Source organism: Sitophilus oryzae, unplaced genomic scaffold, assembly GCF_002938485.1.
Source record: "Sitophilus oryzae breed Bouriz unplaced genomic scaffold, Soryzae_2.0 scaffold_857_pilon_pilon, whole genome shotgun sequence".
Classification (NCBI taxonomy): Eukaryota; Metazoa; Arthropoda; class Insecta; order Coleoptera; family Curculionidae; genus Sitophilus; species Sitophilus oryzae.
Window position 1 is genome coordinate 6,475 of NW_022147480.1, and position 21,348 is coordinate 27,822.

Here is a 21,348-nt window from a genome sequence, read left to right on the forward strand (position 1 = left end):
GTACAATTCATTTAACAAACCAACAGAAGCTCTCATCTAACGGGCAGACCTCCATACGTGTGTCTGATAAAATAAGAACAATTAACAACTTGTGACGAATTCCACTTAATGTTTAACCTAGAAACGCATTCTCATTGTAGGATCGTTTACGAAAAATTGCTCGCTACTTTTTGCTAGAATTCTATTAACCGTTGTTTTGGTAGAAAATATTAAGACGTAGTAGTCATTTCGTCTTTTTGTTCTTTGTGTCTATTCATTCGTAAAACTAGGACGTTGTAAAAAATAAGTGTATATCTATGTTCCAGTAAGCTTGAAAATGTCGATAAGAAATTAGTTGTAGTTTTGTGGTGAGTTTATTTATTAACTCAATCTTATAGAAATACTATCTTTCTAATAAAAACTTCGAAAATATGCTTTAAAAACAAGGCATGTAATTAATTGAGAAAAGAATGAAATGGACTGGAAAAAAAAACATTTGAGAGAAAAGGCAAGACAAAAATTTATAAAACCTTTAGAGGAAGATGCTAAAAAGCTTCTCCATATAAACAGAGAAAATCTTATTTACAAGCATTTTAACTGAGCATATTAATAGATGTATCAGTGCAGGACGAAATATCTGTATAATGTGTCCCATTTTCGTGTGTCTTACTTCGTTCCTCGTTTATGAGTAAAATAAAAACCACATCATTGTTGCTCTACTCATAAACAAGGCACCCTGTAAAACAGACGAAAATGGGACACCCTGTACATGGAACAGATATCAAAAAAAAATTGGTCAAGTGCGAGTCGGACTCGCGCACGAAATGTTCCGTACCATTCATTATCTATACAACATTAGACAGTATATTATTATAAACTTTTTTTCCGATTTAGCTGTAATTTTGAATGCGCGTATAAGTAATTTAAAAAAAATGAAGAAACACATTACTAAAAATTGTATTAATCAATAATAAATATGTAAAAATTGACGCCGGGAGGCACATATAGCCGCCCATACTAAAATATGTTAATATCTCGAAAACTGCGACTTTGACTGATTTTGATGTTATTACAAATTTTGTTGCAAATATTATTCCTAATCTTAATTTGAAAACCGCGTTTCGCTAGCTACTGTAATTTTGGAGTTACGTTTTTTTAAATTTTTAACCCCCTCCCATACCCCCTTACCAACCCCCCACCCCCACCAAAATCTAATGGCCAGATTCTCGGGTGCCACAGTATTTTTGTGCCAAATTTGGTTAAAATCGGCTCAGCGGTTTTTGAGTTATCATGTTACAGACGGAGAGACAGACGGACGGACTGACAGACAGACAGACACCATAAAAATATTTTGTATTTAGGTCATTTATGACCCAAATAACTCATTTTGAGTGAAATTAAAAAAACTTTTTTTTTGCCGATCTCAATAGCCTACCATACCTATTGGTATGGTCGGCTAAAAAGTAAAAATAAATATGTAAAAATATGTAAAAATTAAAAAAAAAACGATTAAAAAAAGTCGCCTTGACTAGGATTCGAACCTGCCTTACTACGGCTCCAACGTCATAGCATCGTAAAGTCCTAACGCTTTAGGCTACCGAGGATTCTATGTAAAATTCTTACTTAAAAGATAATGTTTAGTGAAAGAACATTTATTTAATTCTGTTTTTAATATTTGTTCTTATAGCGGCAACATAGATACACTTACTGTAAAAATTTCAACTGTCTCGCTATAACGGTTCATAAGATAGATCTTTGTGACAGACGGACGGACGGACGGACGGACAGCGAAATCTTTGTAATAGGATTCCCGTTTTTACTCTATGGGTACGGAACCCTAAAAAATAATATGGCTGTCAGTATATAGACTAAAATTTGTTTCACCAAATTCATAGTAAAATTTATATAGGGAACAGTATTTTCTTAAAACTTAGTTGTATAGTACCAGTTCATTATAAGTATATTAATTTAGGTTCTGCTAAATCCATTTGGAGACCTACTTTAGAAGAATATATACCTATATATCTTTCAGAAGTTCAAAAATACATTAATTATATTTTAACTCTGTTCTTTGTTACTTTATATGGATAAAAATATAATTAAAATATAAAATATAACATAAAAGAATATGGATTCTTTTACATAAACTTCTTTCTCAGATTGGTATAACGACACCAGATAACCAAAACAAAACATTTTTACTTTTTAAAACTCGCTTTTAAAACCTTTTACGTCCATTTCACCATAACACCCTACTTATATCTGTTTTTTTTTCTATTTTTCAGATACAAAATGTGGCCATCCACCCGTGCCGTTGAACGCTCGCATGACCTTGAGCTCGCCAGCTTTGGCACCGGGTACCACCGCGTCGTACAGGTGTGATGAAGGATACGAAACTTTCGGAAATACACAAATATCGTGTTCTTCATCGGGGCAGGGACAGGAGACCTACCATTTTGTGGTAAGAACACTTATAGGGTGTATTCCGTTGCTTGCCTTGGTTATGGTTTTATGTTCCGTTTCTATCGGTTCTTGAAAGTTTTCTTATTACGGAATACGGTACCTGAAAAATTCGGTTATAGCTGGCACCAAACTAACCAGCGCAAGAAGGCTGGTTTTTCTGGTTTTGTTTGTCAGTCAATGTCATTTATGTGACACAAATCAAGCAAATATTGGAAGTTCGAGTGAAATTCTCATTTAATTTCTAAAATTTGTAATAATATTTTGTATTTACAGCCAAAAGCAACGGGGGTAGGCAGTAAAGGTAAATAAATTTATATACATAAAGCGGGGTCCACAGCTTCTGCCGCATCCCGCATTTCGACCTCCATATTGCTCGATTTTGCCATTCTTCCTGGTTAATAGCTCTGTCTCTCATATACTGGTCTACTCCATCTAACCACGTAGTTGTAGGTCTTCCTCTTTTCCTTCTGCTTTGGGGACGATACTCCATTGCCCTTTTTGGTCATCTTTCCTCTCCCATTCTTTTTACGTGCCCATACCATAGTAGCTGTCTCGATTCGATGTTGTCGGTGCTGGTATATATTCGCCTTGTTCTTTGCCTGATCTCCTCATTTCTAATGTGTGCCATCCTTGATATGCGACATACTCTTCTGAGAAAGTCCATCTCCACTGACTCGACCATCCTTCTTTCTTTTGCTGTAAATTGACAGCATTCGGCACCGTATGTTAAAATTGGCTCTACGATTGCTTTGTAAATCCTTATCTTTGTTTGGATGGATGTTTTATTTGACCACAGGAGATGGTTTAAAAGACGGATTACTTTCTTACCTTGTTGAACTCTACTATGTATATCTTTCTTGGAGTTCCCTTCTTCAGATATAATACTTCCTAAATATTTATATTCGCTACACCTTTTAATTTCATGTATGTGTTGTTCAGGATCTTCAGTTTGTTCTTCTCCTACTTTCAGGTATTCGGTTTTTGTGAGGTTGATATTGAATCCCCATATCTGTCGTATTCTTCCTCAAGTTTCCTCAACATATAGTCGGCATCCTCCTCACAACCTGCAACAATAACTTGGTCGTCTGCAAAGAACAAGGTCGATAGACAGTGGTTGTCAATCTCTATTCCCAGAGCTCTACTCTTCCTTCTCCAGTTTTTCAATGCCTCCTGGATATATATTTTAAATAAGGTAGGTGATAAACTGCACCCCTGTCTAAGTCCTTTAGATGTCAGGAAGGATTCCGATAGGAACTTCCCCTGTCTGATCATACTTTTTGGATTTTTGTACATATTCCAGATTGCATCCACGTAAATAAATTTTATTATCTAAATAGAAAGACTTTTTAGGACCATTTAAACTTATCATGCAGCCATTGTTTCTTAAAGTCAGGAACATTTAAGGAAAACATGAAAAACAAGACAACAAGTAATCGTGAATGTTTTTTAAGCTATAAAAATATAAATATTGATTAGATTTGTTTATTTATTATTGATCTGTTTTAATATTGGACCTACAAATCGTCACTTGAGCTGTCTAACGAGTTTAACAGTTTATTAATAAAGTAATTTTTAATTAAACTCCATTGAAAGACGAAGCAAACGTAAAAGCAGAGAATAGGTACATTAAAAATACATAAAAGATAAATTTTATAATAAAGGTATTGAAATTTAGAAAACGCCAACCGTAGGAACCGCTCTTTACCGTAGTTTACCGGTCTGGTTCGCCTGGTTTTGCAACGGAATTTCAATATGATTAAGTTTCTTCCATAACAACTCCATGATAGACTCAATACAAAGTTAAATAAAACTAAAATAAAATCAGTACAAAAACCTTCGGCATAACAAAAAAAATGTATTATTTTTTTCAGAAAAAAGGGTTTAAATACATTTGAAGAATTTACACGAGAGAGTAGTGTAAAAGTTGTGAAAATGTTTTTATTAGATGCTTAAATAATCATTGCGTGGGTGTTTTGGGTGGGAAAGAACGCACATACCTGTTACAGTATTAATTATTACACCTAGATTATACAAGGTCATCATAGAAGTACAGCCGCATAATAATAGACGGCGTGTTTTTCGTAAAATCCTGAGAATATAGCTGGATTTTTTGTTAATAAAGATTTATTGTTGTTCTACAAGGTTTTCTCGTTATAATTAGGTTTTAATTTATTATTTTGGGGATAATAATAATACTCCATACTGAATTTTTGCCCCTCACCTCAAGAATCATACTTCTTCAGCTTATGGTAAACTTCTGATGGACAAAAGCCTTCTTCTTCAAAAGGGACCAGCCCCACAAGGTTTTTTTGTTATAACTAGGTATTAATATATTCTCTTAGTGAAAATAATGCTATTTCGAACTGAATTTATGCCTCTTATTCCAAGAATTATACTTCTTCAGCTTATGGTAAACTTCTGATGGACACAAGCCTTCGGCTTCAAAAGAAACTAGTCCCTCGAGGTTTTTTCGTCATTATTAGGTTTAAATTTATTCTTTTGGTTATAATTATAATATCCCATATCAAATTTTTGCCCTCCAATCCAAGAATCATACTTCTTCAGCTTATGGTAAACTGCTGGTAAACAGATTACTTCTTCTTCAAAAGGGACCAGCTCCACAATATTTTCTCCTTATAATTTGGTATTAATATATTCTTTAGAGCGAATTATATTATTTTATACTGAATTTATGTCCCTTATTCCAAGAATCATACTTCTTCAGCTTATGGTAATCTGCTGATGGACACAAGCCTACTTCTTCAAAAGGAACCACTCCCTCAAAGTTTATTTTTATTCACTATTTAAGATGTTATACATGTTAGAGAGTTTTAAAATTAAGGAAAATATCATTCTGTGTTTTTTCTTTCTATTTTTTTGTCTTTAAATTCCATTTTTGGAGAAAACAAGTAAAAAATCTTTTTTTGAACATCGGAATACAATGTTTTTTTCCAAATAAACTCAAAAAATTCACAAAGCAACGTGATCTAACTTGAAAAATGTTTATTTTTCAGGTGTTAACATAGCTTTCCGTAAGCCAGCAAACCAATCCACTACAGTTAGAGGTGGCAGTGCTCTAAACGCCAACGATGGCGAACGTAGCACTGAACACGACAGCAAAAAATGCTCAGAAACTCAAAAAGAGGCCAGTCCTTGGTGGCAAGTGGACCTTTTGAGGCCGTACCCCGTTAAAGTGGTCAGGGTGACTACTAGGGGTTGTTGTGGTCATCAACCCTTACAAGACTTGGAGATCAGAGTAGGGAACAGCAGTACTGATTTGCAGAGGAACCCTTTATGTGCTTGGTTCCCGGGAACTATAGGTACTTGTTAATAACAATTTATTTAATTTTTTTGTTTTAGGCCTTTTTAATAGTACCGTATGATCGAAAAAAAAACGGCGTCTAGTTGGCTGGGAAATGAGGATCTATGACATTTTCCATATAAATTTATCTATAAAAGGACAGGTATCTTCATTTCATAGCCACCGCTGACGGCGTTTTTTTTTTCGATCATACGGTATATTGTTTTATTAGGAGCAAAAATGATACATTTGTAAAGGGGCTGTACGTTGGACAAAAAGTACATTTTTACTCCAAATAGAACATGCTATTTGTTTCAAACAATTTTTTTATAATTATATAAACAAAAAAATGTTTTTTGTTTATATAATTATCAAAAATTGTTAATAATTAAAGCACTACCTCTAAAGATGCAAGTTTTTAACAATACAACTCATTTTTTATGTCACATTAACTGTAGTTAATTGCAGACAAAAATAACTTCACAGCGTTAGTTACTTCCTCTCATTCTGATGCAAATCTCATCCATGCTCTGTGGTAATTAACAACGAACACCCTAATTAAATACATTAATAAGTCTTTTTTTGAAAAAAAAAAATGAATTACATCATTTAGGAAATCCTTTTTCTGGTTTAATTACCAATCTGCACGATATGCAGAATAGTGGTGTGTTTTTTTTCCATTATTTTGTTGAGATCATCTATTTTTTATATGAAAAACGTATGGTTTGAAATATCGTGATGTTAAAATCATTGAACGATGTTAAAATAATGCTGATTGTAGTGATTTTCCGATCACTTCCTGGTAATCATGTATTCTTGTTTATTTCTGATTCATTTGAACCTATTAATTTAAAGTAATTATTGTGAAAGGAGGTATAAATATGAAAGTAATTATGAAGAACTATTTTAATGCTATGAGGAGTAAATCTTTTGATTAGTGTAATTTTAACACTGTCTCTAATACTTTCTTCTTATGTTGATTTTTTTCAGATGAAGGATCTACAAAGACGTTTACTTGTGCAAGATCTCTCATTGGCCAGTACGTTTTTCTGCAACTTGTTGGTGTAGAAGGTTCATTATCTCTTTGTGAGGTTGAGGTGTTCACTACTGATGGTAAGTTAATATTTGTTTATTTATATTATTATTAATTTATGGAGATTATACAAAGTATAAATGAATAAGTGGCGCAAAAAAATAAGAATACAGGTAGGTATGAAGATTTTTAAAATTCACTGTAAATTTCTTTTTTGGAGGATTATATTAATAATGCGTCTTAATATAATAATAGATTTAACTTATAATGCACTAAAAAATCAGTAGTAACTATATAAATGCTACAAAGCCATTCAAAATCATCTGATTAGCACTAAAAGTAGGAGACATCAACAAGCACATGGACAATGAACCTCTTTAATTAAATAAACACGGTGGTCCGACCTGCATTCCGGAAACATCGGCAGCATATTCTGCAGATAAAAATAAGTAAAAAAGTTTGTATAAATATATATGTCCTAAAATTCTTCGTTTCGGAGATACAGGGTGTAGAAATTTTATTTTTATTTCGAGATGTCTTCCCAATAATTTATGAAGTAACGTTAATATCCGCCGAAGTTTCCAGAACTACTACAGTTCAAACCACCCTGTATAATATGTCGTAGTATGTACCATCGGAATAAAAATTCCAAGGAAGACCGCGATGGAGAATAAATCTTTTTTATAAAAACTATTTAAAACAAACAAAAAATCGTGATTTAAACTTACCACCTGTAAATCGTATGAGAAAAAAAAAATTAAGTACATAATAGCAACAGTGTGAAGGCCTAATATAATTACAACAACATTGTAACGTCTAGGTTACTTCTTATTTCTTTTTTGTTATAAAAATGAATAAATGTATTTATATGAAAGAGTTATTTTAAATGGATATATTTAAAAGCTTTTATTCAAGGTTATGGGGAAGGGCACAGAAAAAACAGTGAAACCTTATGGTCAGCATTAATATAGTCTCTATTTGGTATTAATAAATTGTAGGAAACGCATTTAAACAAGGATGTTTTTACGTAAGTTACTTTTGTTGGAAATAAAAAAAATATGTTCTAATTATCTTAAAATAATTATGCTCAGTACAGAAATAAATATACAATTTTGGTATTGTTTAAAATATCATACGATCGAAAAAAAAAATGGCGTCAAAGTCGGCTGCGAATGACAATCGAAAATAATTTGGGCGAAGTCAAGCCCTAGATGCCATTACTTAGAACGGGCCAAGTATTTATCGGGCCAAATTATCATCAATTATCATTTCCCAGCCGTTTTTGACGCCGTTTTTTCTCGATCACACGGTATATCTAGGTGTAGATATAATATATCTACTGTTACAGAAAATAAAAATGCAATATAAAAATTAATAAAGTAAAACCTCTGAAGAGGGAACCTCTAAAAATTAATAATTCTCAAATTTAGTAAGACCAATATTATATTGGAGAATATTGACAATAAAAAATATAACACACAGTATATTATATGCCGGAAATAATGTTATCAATCAGACTAATATTTCTATATTTGACACCATTCAAACTTGAATGTTGTTACTTTCAAAACCATACTTACTTTCCTTTGTCATTATTATTTTTTTTCTGTTATTACTCGTGATCTCGTAAGATAGTCTAATTTTAGATGCAGTCAATTCGCCATGAAGGTTATAATTAATTTGAAAATATTTTCGCTCTGATTGGTCGTATGTCGAATGTTACAGACATGTTAAAATTATATAAAAATAATGATGTGGTTGCTGTAAGCCTGCATTCCAATTACATTTGTTATATTTCAATAATCGTAAAAGAGTTTTGTTGCAGAGATTTCAACAATATTGTATCCATGTTTATATAGAAACTTTAAAATTTTATTAACTAAAGAATATTATATCTAACAGATTTTTTTAATATACCGGGTCCGTCTTAAAAGTGACTCACCTCTAAAACTTTTTTATTTTTTCAGATAAAAAAACAAGATTTGGTATATTAGTAGATGACAGAAATTAGGATTTATTGACGTATTCAATTGTTTTTGGTCACTTCCTGTTTCACCGGAAATGACTACAACTTTTGATTTTTAAATGACGCCCTCGGTTTTTTTGTACTTTACTCGATAGAAAATGAAAATGACTCTCTGAATAGAATGACATATCATATGTTAACTGTTGACATTTTCGCATATTGTTTATTTGAAGATGTAACATGTTCATAACGGCAATTTGACTCGAAATTCCAAGTGTGTGATACTAAATTATTCGTAAAAAAATGCCTGTTCTAAATATGCTAGTGTAAATTATTCATGCTTTTTTTTGCATTTTCCAATATTATTTCATTGAAAAATGATCATATGTAAATAGACTAAATTGCTTTTTAGGTACAGGGTAATTCAAAAGAAGATGTTATATTTTTCTCACCCTATTTCAAATGGAACATCCTGTATTTTATATCATAAATTAACATAGCTTTTATCCAACTTTGTGCTAGGTTAAGCACCTCCAAAACACAAAATTATTTGTTTTATAATACCATTTAATTACAATTATTACATTAAAACTATAATTAATTGTTTTCGTTTTTTTTATTCCACTACATTTAACATTTTTCCGAATGCCATAATCTCATTAATTAATTAATTTAATACAGGTTATTAATACTATATACCTACTAATTAATAGTAAAACTATAATTATACTAATGCTTACTGCATACTTTTAACCACGCACAGCGGTTGATATTATTTGACAGTTCAATAATATTAGCGTTCATTTTTTTATTTTATTATCAATTTTAGCATTGTTTTAAAAAATTTGGCAGTTCTAATAAGATATGACAGAAATTAATTTGCCTCTTTTTGTTTCAGAATTTTCTGTAGATAGATGTGCACCAAAAGACGCTCCCGAAGAAGCCCAACTTGCTGCTTTCGCCAGAACATGCTACGAATTGGGTGTAACTAGAGGAGAATCTTTCCAGGAAGCCAGAGCATATTGCCAAAGTAACTACATACACCTATTAAATATTATATTTATGTGTATACAACAATAACTTAACTTGTAACTGTGTAAAACTTACCGAAACTTATTTGTATTTAGGTCACAATGGTGACTTGGTACATGGCATGAACCCAGGCCAAACGTCATTCATTTATGCTGAGCTTGAACGAAGAAAACCAACTCTCAGAACGCAGTTGGTGTGGATCGGTGCTCAGAAAGAACCGGGACTTACATCCAGAACTTGGAAATGGGTCAATGGTAAGTCTATCATCTTTAAATTTAGTTATCATGCATTTATTTTTATAACAACATACTTTCATTACTATCTTTTATACTTATTCCATAATATTAGTGTCATCAATGACTAAAGAAGCCAAGGACATAAATCCCATATACGGGCTGCACCAGAATTTGTTACGATAGACGCCATCATTTTGGAGCCTACGGATAAGTCACCACATCGTCAACAGCGACAATTTTAGCGATTTTTAATAATTTGTTATGTGTAGTGAACTTTGTATAAACTTTATTACAATGGTGATGTGTTCAGCTTTCAAGTGTAAAAGCCGCAATTTCCTGAGCTAGCTCGTGTTTTACGGCTTTGAATTTGTACTCTCAACGCACGTAAAGAGATTCCACTTCAAAAACGTACAGTACTTTCGAAACACCCGGTATATAGGATGATAAATCGCCCGTGTCTCAATTAGGATCGAAATTAAGAAATTGCGGCAATATAAACAAGGCTTTTAAAAGCCAAATGCCTCTATCCTGTAATTTCCCAATTTAGTATTCTTTGTAGAAGCTGCCGAGTTGTTATTACCGTACATTCTTTCGTTTTAACTAGTACAGTAGCGAAAATGATTCTCAAATACGTGTTTTTCTTGTTTTTTGTGTCTAAAATCGCTGCTATCGATACAGAAGTGTTTGAATTCGATCTGTTATGGTACGAATCGAACAGTACCCAACCCTATTTGTACAAAGCCCGGTCAGAAATAACTGAAGGACTACGAAAATCTGAAAAAATTCAACTAAACACTTCTCTAGAAAGTTTGAGTGCCGTTGATCTGACATTTATACCAGAATTAAAGGTTTTGAGCTTGGACAATATCAGTTTAACTTATATCAAACCAGGAGCCTTCAACAATCTTCCCAAAACCCTTCAGAACTTGTCAATAACCCTTAACAAGATTCCACAACTCGATGAAGGAGTCTTCAACAACCTAACGGTACGATTTTTGAACCTTTCCCACAACCAAATACGAACCATCAAGAGTGAAGCTTTTGACAACATGAAAGACCTAACTACCATCATCCTGGACCACAACGAACTCTCTCAGTACGATTTAAAATTTGCAGGCTGTCAGAAATTGAACCATATTTCAATCAAGAACAATTTTATCGAACAGTTACCGGCAAATCTGTTTGCAGCTGTTAGTGATAACGTTATGATGGTTGAATTCAGTTATAACAAGCTTAATAAAATTCATAAGCTGGCTTTTGACATCAAGGAGTTCAAGGAGGTTTATTTGGATCATAATGAGCTGACCGATGCTGTGGTTTTGATCAAGCTTGTTAAAGCTGATAAGGTGAATTTGTCTCATAATAATATCAACTGTCTGCCAAAAGAGTTTATGGAAAATGGACTAAGTAAAATCAAGGCTTTGAATTTGATAGGGAACCCACTGAATTGTAGTTGTCTTCATGACTTGAGGAAAAAAGTTAGGAAGAATATTGAGTTTCAGAAGATGTCTCCTTTGGTGAAGAACATCAACATCACTCTTCCCGAAAAAGATTGTGTTAAGTAATAAAGTTTTTGTTATTTTTCGTAGAATATAAGTATTTTTGTTTGTATGGGATTATAGATAATTTTACGCTCTAGGTAGTTTGTAAAAAGATATTTTTGTATTTAGTCAGGCATTTTATTTTTGTAACTGTACTGTATGTAATAATAAAACAAATTCTTACCATCTTTGGCTTTCTATTTTACGCTGTCTAGGTTTGCGGTACTTCCAATCCGATTTGAAACAAACAATTTGGTTTAATCTTGGAAAATAATAATGGTTTTAATAAAAGGATGAGGAAATTTACTTGTTCCTGTAGATATGTACCGGGTGTTTTTTAAAAGTGGCTCGGCTCCTGTAAGTTTTTTTTTATTTTTTGAGATAAAAAATGAGATTTTGTATTTATGAATATATGACATAAATCAGGATTGATTGACGTATTCAATTAGTTTTTCTTACTTCCTGTTTTACCGGAAATGACTAAAACTTTCGATTTTTAAATGGCACCCTCGGTATATTTTTAGTTTGTTCGGTAGAAAATGACACTCTGAATAGAATGACTTATGATAATATGTCAACTTTTGACATTTTTGCTTAAAAAAAGATCGTATTTCATCGTAATTTCAATCTAGAGTGCCATGGCTGTGTTAAAAACATTAATTTTTAATCAAGGAGCCTTGGAAAAATAGATTTGATCGTCTAATGTTTTTCGTGTCTTGTCCTGGCCGGTTAAAAGATGCCCAAATAGTATTTTTAATCATATCTCAATTTTTTCAAATGGAACAAGAGTGGCTTTTTAGCATATTTGGGAAAAAAACACATTTTTTACGGATAATTTGGTAGTGATGAGACAAACCGTGATTTTCTGTTCACAGGCTTACCTGTGACAGCGACTTTGTATTATCTGTGACTCTTAAGTGTGACTGTGACTTTATGATTATGAATCCGAAAGCACAATCACGGCTAAAATATAAGATACGATACGAATGATACGATTCTGTTGTTGTTGTTATACTAATTTTTATTTGTCCTTTATCCAAGGCCGCTGAAATAGAAAACACTAAACAGTGGGTAAAAGGTATATTATAAAATAAAAATAAAACAATTTTTTTTTTGTTTAAAGAAACCAACGGGAAAAGAATAAAATATGCAATATGCTCATAACCATAACGAACGAAACTTAACAACACGAGATAAGTAATACATTAAACAACAAATATTTTCCTTTGTATTAAAATAAACGAAATATATAAAAAATGAAGTTTCTAAAAAAAATAAACAGTATAAAGGTAAAACTTTATGTTTGGCTTTAAAAAAACCTGCTAAACTAAAAAGGAACCAAACCGATTCGTAGTGATAAAAAAATAGTAATAAAATATAAAATACATAAAAAATTAAATCACTTCTAACAGTCACTGTCATTAGATCACTTTGTCAGATATCTATCCTATGAGACGTACGGCGCCATCGGCAGCTGCGTTCGCGACGCGCGACGTCCCGCTCTGTGAAGTATTTTCTCGTTACCAGAGAAATCACAATTAACTATAATCGTCACGCTCTAGCAAGTCACCGTTTATTTTCAAATCAGTCACAGGCCGAGACTGTGATTATAGAATATCAGTGACAAAATCACAGTTACCGATATTTCACTCATCACTATAATTTGGTATCACATACTTGGTATTTCGAGTCAAATTGTCGTTATGAACCGCATGTTACAATTTCAAATAAACCATATGCGATTGAGAGTGCCATTTTCTATCGAATAAAGTAAAAAAAAATACCTAGTACCGAGGGTGTCATTTAAAAATCAAAAGTTGTAGTCATTTCCGGTTAAACAGGAAGTGATCAAAAACAGCTGAATACGTCAATCAGTCCTAATTTATGTCATATACTAACATACCAAATGACGTTTTTTTATCTGAAAAAATAAAAATGTTATAGGGGGCGAGCCAATTTTGGGACGCACCCGGTATACATGTGTTAGTGGATGAAACGTTGTATTTCACTCGTGTTTTAATTGCATTTTATCCACTAAGTGAATTAAATATTTTTGCATTGATAAAATGTCCATTATTATTATTATTTCATTTTTTATAGTTTTAAATTCAAATAGTTTATTCTAAGAAAAATTGAAATAACACCAAAAAATGAATCTTCTAAAACGCATTTAATGACATTATACAGGGTGAGTCTTAAATACGTGCAAATATTTTTAGGAGTAGTATATTTGGATACCAAAAACACGATTATAAGGGTTTTTTGCAAAAAAAATAAAATTTGGAATTTTTGGAAAAAAAAATTCTGGCAACCTAGGTAGTAGATTAAATTTACAAGATAGAAAACCCAGAAAACCCAATTAATTGGTTCTCAAAATTTAAGCAAAATATAATATAACGATAAAGAGAAAATTTAACGAAAAAATAACGATAGAGAGGAAAATAAAAAATAAAACGATAAAGAGAAAATATGTTTCTTTTACCGAGATCTACCAGCCCTGCAAATATTTGCACTTATTTAAGACTCACCCTGTATAGCATTAAATAGGCAGTTGAATAACTCCAAACACTGACAGAAGGTATTCTAATATCCTAAATCTTTCTCTAATGAACCAAGATGCTTTTTTTTTCAAGCATCTGTCTATTGTGTCGGTAATTAACGGAGAATTATTTATGCTCGTACAAAGTTCGGTTCAACAACACCTCCGGTGATTTAAAACAATGAAAATTGAATTAATTACAAGTAACAATTAATTGAGAAAGACTTTCTTCTACGCCATTGTGTTTGACGGTCTGGAAAAGTGCGATTTGTTTCAAGATTTGAATGACTTAATTCATCAGTCTTTGCATTTAGTAGATATACAGGGTGTTTTAAAAAACATGTGCCATCTCTCTTAGGGAGATTCCCCACATTAAAATAAGATTTATTTTTCATATCAACATAGGTCCGATTCTGCTTTGTTTCGTAGCTACAGGGTGTTAAAGTCTTAATAATCATTCGATTTATTATACTTTTGTTCCAAGTACTTTTAGTGATTCAAATGAAATTTTGGGGGTAAAAGTTACTATAAGTGCTACATATTTTAATGCTGAAAAAGTATCGATAAACATGTGCGCCACTGACTTTTTTCTTTTGATATCAGAATCGTGTAAGCAGTTTAATGCCGATTAAAAGTTGCCTTTTGATATTTTGTCGATTTCGGCCTCCTTGATGAGATAAACGCAATTTTATTAATCCTATATGACCTATGTTGATAAGAAAAATAACGAAAGATGGTACATGTTTTTTGAAACACACTGTATAATAAATTGAGCTTAATTTCTAACCATCAAATTTAATATTAGGTACTTTATTATTCTTTTCACTATTTCAGTAACACAATTTAAAAAAGGCAAAGTTAAAAAACAATGAAGCTATTAATTCAGCGCTTAAGTAGCGTTATAACAACATTAATTCCCATAAGATCGCTTTATAAAGTAGAAATTAAAACTTGCGCAATACTGACTCGTGTTAAATAGATGCTTATAAATTATTCATTAATATGTAGTTTTTTTTACTATGGAATATACGTTGCAATATTTATAAGACTGCAAAGCACATAAATTAAAAGTTGGTTTATTGATATTTATCACTTTTATGGATTATGATTAGTAGTGGGAACTATCGAATGAATACTATCGAAACATTCGATAGTTGCAATTCATTCGAATAATTCGATAGTTAGTAAGAAAACATTCGTTGAAAACTATTCGAATAAAAATTATCGAATAGATCCGTCATCTGCCTTGAAATATTGTATTCTAGTAATTCGGCTGCAAAAACCATTTATTTATAAAATTCATTCATTTATGAAATTCATTCATTCGTCAGGATGGATTATAATAAAATATTAACTGAATTTTAGTTGTCGCCCGGCGACGTAGGTTTCTTTCCGAGAAACCCGACAGCGGTCGGTGGCAATGCTATGAAAGAAGCCGGCATCTTTGATTTTTTGCGGAGTCAGAGATATAGATAAGGACACATTATTTTTTTTATTGAGGTGCTAGTATTTACACAGAAAATACATTATGAAGGGCGCTGTTGCCATATTTTGGTATTAGTTGATATTAGCAAAGAATATTATTGTTTGGCTTTAGTTAATTAGGGATAGTATGTCTATATATTCTGCATTTTTTTTTATTAATATTCTGTTGTTACATTGCAATAATACTTGTTATTTTGGATGCAGGAAAATTATTTTTAATGTTTTTTAGCAAAGACTGGTTTAATAAATAATAATAACAGTAATAATTTGTTATACCTATTAACAACAAAATTTAAAATCATTTAATATAAATATTTTTTTTAAGTAGTAGCAAAATATAAACAACAAATTAGTTGTCAAAATTATTTATATTAGATCCTATTTAAAAATAATATAGTCTCTAAATTTTTTTTGGCAACGTTGGTTTATTAAATAATAATAATTACAGAACTAATTTGTTATATTAACAACAAATTTTAAAATCATGAAATATAAACATTTATTAATTTTCTAAGCATGCAGTGTAATGGAAGGAAAATATAAATAAAAATTGGAAATCAAAATTATTTATATTAGGTGCTTTATATTACTATTTAAAAATTATATTTACTTTTACTGGCATTTACTTTAAAAAATAAATGAAATATTTTTTTCTTCGCAAAAACTACATGTAAGAGAATTAGCATAAACAAAATACAAACATCGTTAACTTTTTTTTTTAAATTGGCACGTGTAAAACTTTCATTTTAATTTTCTCACCCCATAGTTTGAGTTTGATAACCATTTACTTAAATATGATTATACAACCACATTACTTAAATATGATTATTAACTTCAACTACTTCATATTATTAAAACATCTAAAATACAAATATGTATTTTTAAAATTAATTGTACGTTCATCCCATCTCTCTTAAAAATTGCTACTTCTCAAAATTTCCCATTAAAAAATAGACCATATACCATATAAAATTAAATAATTGAAAGATCGGACTACGGAAAACCACACAAATTTTCGGAAAAATTTTGACCACCTGCACATGCACACAATCGTCAATAAATAAAATTAAAAAATAACTACTATTTTAGTATTTTAACTATTTTAATAAACGCAAAAATAGCACAGTATTTATACGGCGAAGTTATAAAAATTTGGAAGAACTAATAATGCCCACTGACGCATACAAAAATCAAACGAATACTAAATTTCATTTATCAAAAGCATTCGATAGTCGTGACTCAACGATAACCATTTAGTCGCACGGCGAGGTTGTCACATATGCTTTAGTATACAAATGAATGAATGATTTTATTCGAATAAAACCATTCGATAGTTGAAATCATTCATTCATTAACCATTCGATAGTCTAATTCATTCGATAGTTCCCATCGCTAATTATGATCGAAGAAAACTCTAAGCGAGTAGGTTCAAACAGGGTTTACACTGCATCATTTTTTTAAATACGAAGTTTTGGTAAAAACTTGAATTTTTGATGTATGTTAATTACAAAAGATCTAAAAACGAATTGTGAAAGATTTTTTTTCTATTTAAAAAAATTCTATTTTGATGTATAACCAAATAAGTGAATCACTCAGAGTGGAATTATTGAATGTAATCATCCTTGATTACATATTTTCATCCAGTTCACTGTTTCACATATCGCGCACTGCCACTGTTATCTTTGAAAAGGTTCAAATGTAAAATGTTTTTTTTCTGATAGTGTTGCAACTACTAGTAATTTATTAACAGACACGACTTACTCTAAACCCTGAAGTGCAGTTGCACGATTTCCTCCATTCAAAAATGCCAAAGATTGGGGCATTGGAAAGTTAAACTGAATTTATTTCAGTGCCTATCCGTTTAAAAATTATTGCAGCTTTGCTAGGTTGCCATTCTAATTTAATTCTGCTAAGATAATGTCATTGAAATAATGTTGATTTATTTATTAAACAATATGGAGTATTTGGCAATGGTGCATTTTACAACAGGTTTTATCGAACCATATTTCTTATTAAGTATTCCCTGTATCTAAGATGAATGATACGTAGGTAATTAACTTTTATACTGATAATATTTAATCAATAATTTTCAGTTTATTGAAACAAAACGTCATTTTTGAGCCCAGAAATTTGAAATGAATACTGTAAAAGTTAATTACTTACCAATGATGTACAATATTTTATTTTATAGTGCTTGGATGAAACCTATATCTTATAGAATAAGTAAATTCCTTTGTCGACAGGTGATTTAGTGCTGCGCCCTTCGTGGGGCAAGGACCAGCCCAACAACTACAACGGCGAGCAGAATTGCGTGGTGTTGGACGGAGGTCGCGGCTGGCTATGGAATGACGTGGGATGCAATCTAGATTACCTGCACTGGATTTGTCAGCACGGTAAGATCACTCTAGCCTTGACTCGACCATATTTTTTATTTATTTCTATTTTGTTTATTCATGCATTATTAGACCATGTAACATATAGATACTTTTTTATAATACGCATCTTGTAACCAACATATACTATATGATGGATGCGAATATATTATAAGAAAATGTAGATTTTAAAAGTAATTTTTATTTAAAGAAACCAGTGACGTACCATTTTTTTCTTCAATAATATTTAGTTTAAATACCGTAGGGACGCCACTGATGAAAATAAAAAAAAGTTAATAGCATCAAAAAATGTCATTTTATGGTAAAACAACGTTTTCCAAATTTAGTCATTTTCGTCCAACAGGGCCCTGAGATTTCCGGACACCCTGTATAATATTTTATGTAAACGGAAGGGAGCTGATATGGAAGGTATAGTGAGAATCAACGTTTATGTGGACTTTTACGTGTGTATAACATTTTGAAGGGATGCGACGCATTGCCCGCATCAATGGAAGAAAGAAATAAGAGGAAACAAAAAACATACACAATGTTTGACGTTTGAACTTTACAAATGCCACAAAAACCTGTTAATGTAACAGGCGTGGTCACTTTGCAACATTTCCACAATATTTATCGAAACCATTAAGGAAAAACGTACAACAGTTCTTTCGCATCGACCAGCAGATTGCTTTCATTATTTTGTTTAATATTATGTAAACAATTTACGGGCGCGAAACAGAATTTCAAGCAAGGTTAACACCGCGCATAAAGCAAGCGATTTGTATTCTAATTGAATAATTAGGAATATTAATAAAACGATTATGTAATTGTTCAAATAAAAAAGGCACTATAAAACGCGTACGCTGTATAAATTGAATTTATTTTGCGTAATTATTATTGTTTTATAAATAGATTTTTTATTTGATGCAACACACTGTATTTGTTTGATTTACTTTCGTTTTGATGTACACCAAAAAATATACCTAGCATAGATAAACGAAACAAGTTTAGATTGGAAAGTGCCCATAAGGATAATGTAAACACTATTTGGTGCTATTCTTGCAACGGTCGCGACCCAAAACTTTTGAACATTTCGGAGCGGTTCGGCTTTTTCCGGAATTATATCTCCAAATATTGTTTATTCAAATTTATTATTATTTTCGTTTAATTTTATAAATAAAAGACAGTGTGTTGCATACAAGAAACTTTATTTTATATAAGGACGCATGTATGAAATACCTATGAAACATTGGAAACCGACGTTATGCCACGATCCACGATGATTTTTGCAGTTCACAGTTCACAGCACAGCTTTTTAAGTTTTTAATGCCACTTTTTCACAATTATCACCGGTTGGAGTAAATAAAACTTGAATTAAACTCACAAGATAGCAATAATTACTTTGAAAATGAACGCTATAAACATTTTTCGGAATTTCTTTAATGAGAGCGGTTTAGATTTTGAAAATTATTATGATTTTTGAAGATTCTGACTTTGACAAGAGAAAATTATTTCTGTTTTTGTTTGCCGTTGTTCTTAGCGACCGCTATAGCAGCGCCAGATCGCGTATAACGGTCGCGACCCAAAATAATTTCGCGACCTAAAATTTTTACGGGCTTTCCAATCTAAACTTGTTACATTTATCTATGATACCTAGCTAGAAAAAGAATGGACTCTGCCATACTGAAAAATAGTTCTACAGATGTGGCGCCATCTATTGAGTAGGGCTTGTTTTAAATGGATCGAAGCGCGGGCTTTTTAAATGAGCGTATTTATTAGATTTTACTCTAAAATAATTAAATTTAATTATTAAATCTTATTTTTTACGCAAATTCAACAATACTAATAACAAGTATCGTTGTTATGTGTAAAAAATAGGATTTAACAGTATAATTTATACAATAATTAAATAAAATTAAAGCCAAACTTGTCTAAATATTATTTATTATTTAAAGTTTTTATTTATAAATCAAATATTCAAAACAACGTTTATTATAATAAAACAAGACCAACGTAACACGCCCAAAGTTTTGTAAATGGAGTAAATATAAATAGGTAGTTAAATAATGGCAAAAATAAAAGACTTACATTATATTTTTAGGGCCACAAACAAAAGGAATTGTCTAATTAAAACACATAATATAACAAATTATAGTTTGAAAAACGTTTTGATAATCATTTGATAATATTGTGATTGGCGCTATGACAACGACAATATTTTTTGAGAATTTGACAATAGTATGACAATGGCCATTGGAAACTATGGAAACTACAAAAAATTTCTGATTTAACGCCATCTGGCAATAACTAGTAGCAACTTCTTAACCTAATAATTAATTGCACTACCACCTAGCGCCTGAGGCTGGAACTATTTTATTTGAAATTTCCGTGGAAACGGTGGAACCGCTTTTGTTATTTCACTTTCCCGCCCCTGGTTTGCGCCATAACAACCACTGGTAACTATAGATATAGAAATGCCAAAACAGAAAGCGACAAATTTTCGCATATTTATTTATTTTTTTCAAAATAAAATACCGTCCCTATTTTTTAATTAATGATGTGGTTGTAAATAAAATAGTATACAAACCTCGGAGGAAACACACTTCTCTCCCCGGTATGTAATAAGTATACTATTTTTAAATAATATACATGGTTAAATAAGTTAAGAATAAAATTATGTAAGATTTTGTATGCATTTTGTAAAAAAAAACATTATAAATTGAAACAGCAAATTTACCTTAACTAATCTAGCGAAAGAACATTTTTATTTATATCTAGACTCATTTATTGCAAAATTTAATAGTTGTATTTTATTTTAATTCTGTGCAAAAAAAACTCCTAGAAAAATATTGTCAGATCATTCTGTTTTTTTTTATTAAAAAACTATTATTGTATTTCACTATTCTGGTTAATTTCAATTTAGAAATACACAAGACAAAAAATTATGCTTGGGAGAAACTTTCTAATATTTTATAAAAATGATCAACTAATAATAATTTGTGGTTAAAATAAAACGACGTCACAGTAGGTATAGAAACAACATTTCAGTCTGAGCTTTACTCTATGTTTATAACTTTGAAATTTGTTTGAGTTTCTTTGAGTTATTTGAACTCTTTATTAGGCCTTACAATTAAAATAAAATAAAATACCATAATTTGAGACAACTAATACACAGCTCGGGATCTCTACTACCAGAAATAAACAGAAGAATTAAGCATGAAGGAACTCAATCATATTGAAATCTAGAATGCCACTTTATACAGGGTGTTCCAAAACAAATGCGAAAAACTTTAGGGGGTGATACCTTGTTCAAAATAAAGGGGTAGTTTGCTTCATATATGTTGGGTCAAAAGTCAACCATTAGGGAGATATCGTGGTACAAAGATGGCGGAAAAATAATG

The 21,348-nt window shown here is 31.2% G+C and overlaps 2 protein-coding genes across 2 annotated transcripts in view; both read left to right on the plus strand.

Annotated features, from left to right (window-relative positions):
• Positions 1-2,264: 2,264 nt before the first annotated feature.
• LOC115889946 (sushi, von Willebrand factor type A, EGF and pentraxin domain-containing protein 1-like) overlaps positions 2,265-21,348 on the plus strand; it is a gene marked incomplete at its 5' end in the record, with an annotated part of 28,928 nt that continues 9,844 nt past the window's right edge. Inside the window, 7 exon segments of the mRNA XM_030910048.1 lie at positions 2,265-2,414; positions 2,417-2,440; positions 5,457-5,762; positions 6,734-6,856; positions 9,641-9,772; positions 9,870-10,028; positions 17,819-17,968. Coding sequence (XP_030765908.1) covers positions 2,265-2,414; positions 2,417-2,440; positions 5,457-5,762; positions 6,734-6,856; positions 9,641-9,772; positions 9,870-10,028; positions 17,819-17,968 — 1,044 coding nt within the window.
• Positions 10,567-11,753, plus strand: LOC115889913 (chondroadherin-like). The gene has a single exon (XM_030910003.1). The coding sequence runs from the start codon at positions 10,628-10,630 to the stop codon at positions 11,573-11,575; it is 948 nt and encodes a 315-aa protein (XP_030765863.1). The 5' UTR covers positions 10,567-10,627; the 3' UTR covers positions 11,576-11,753.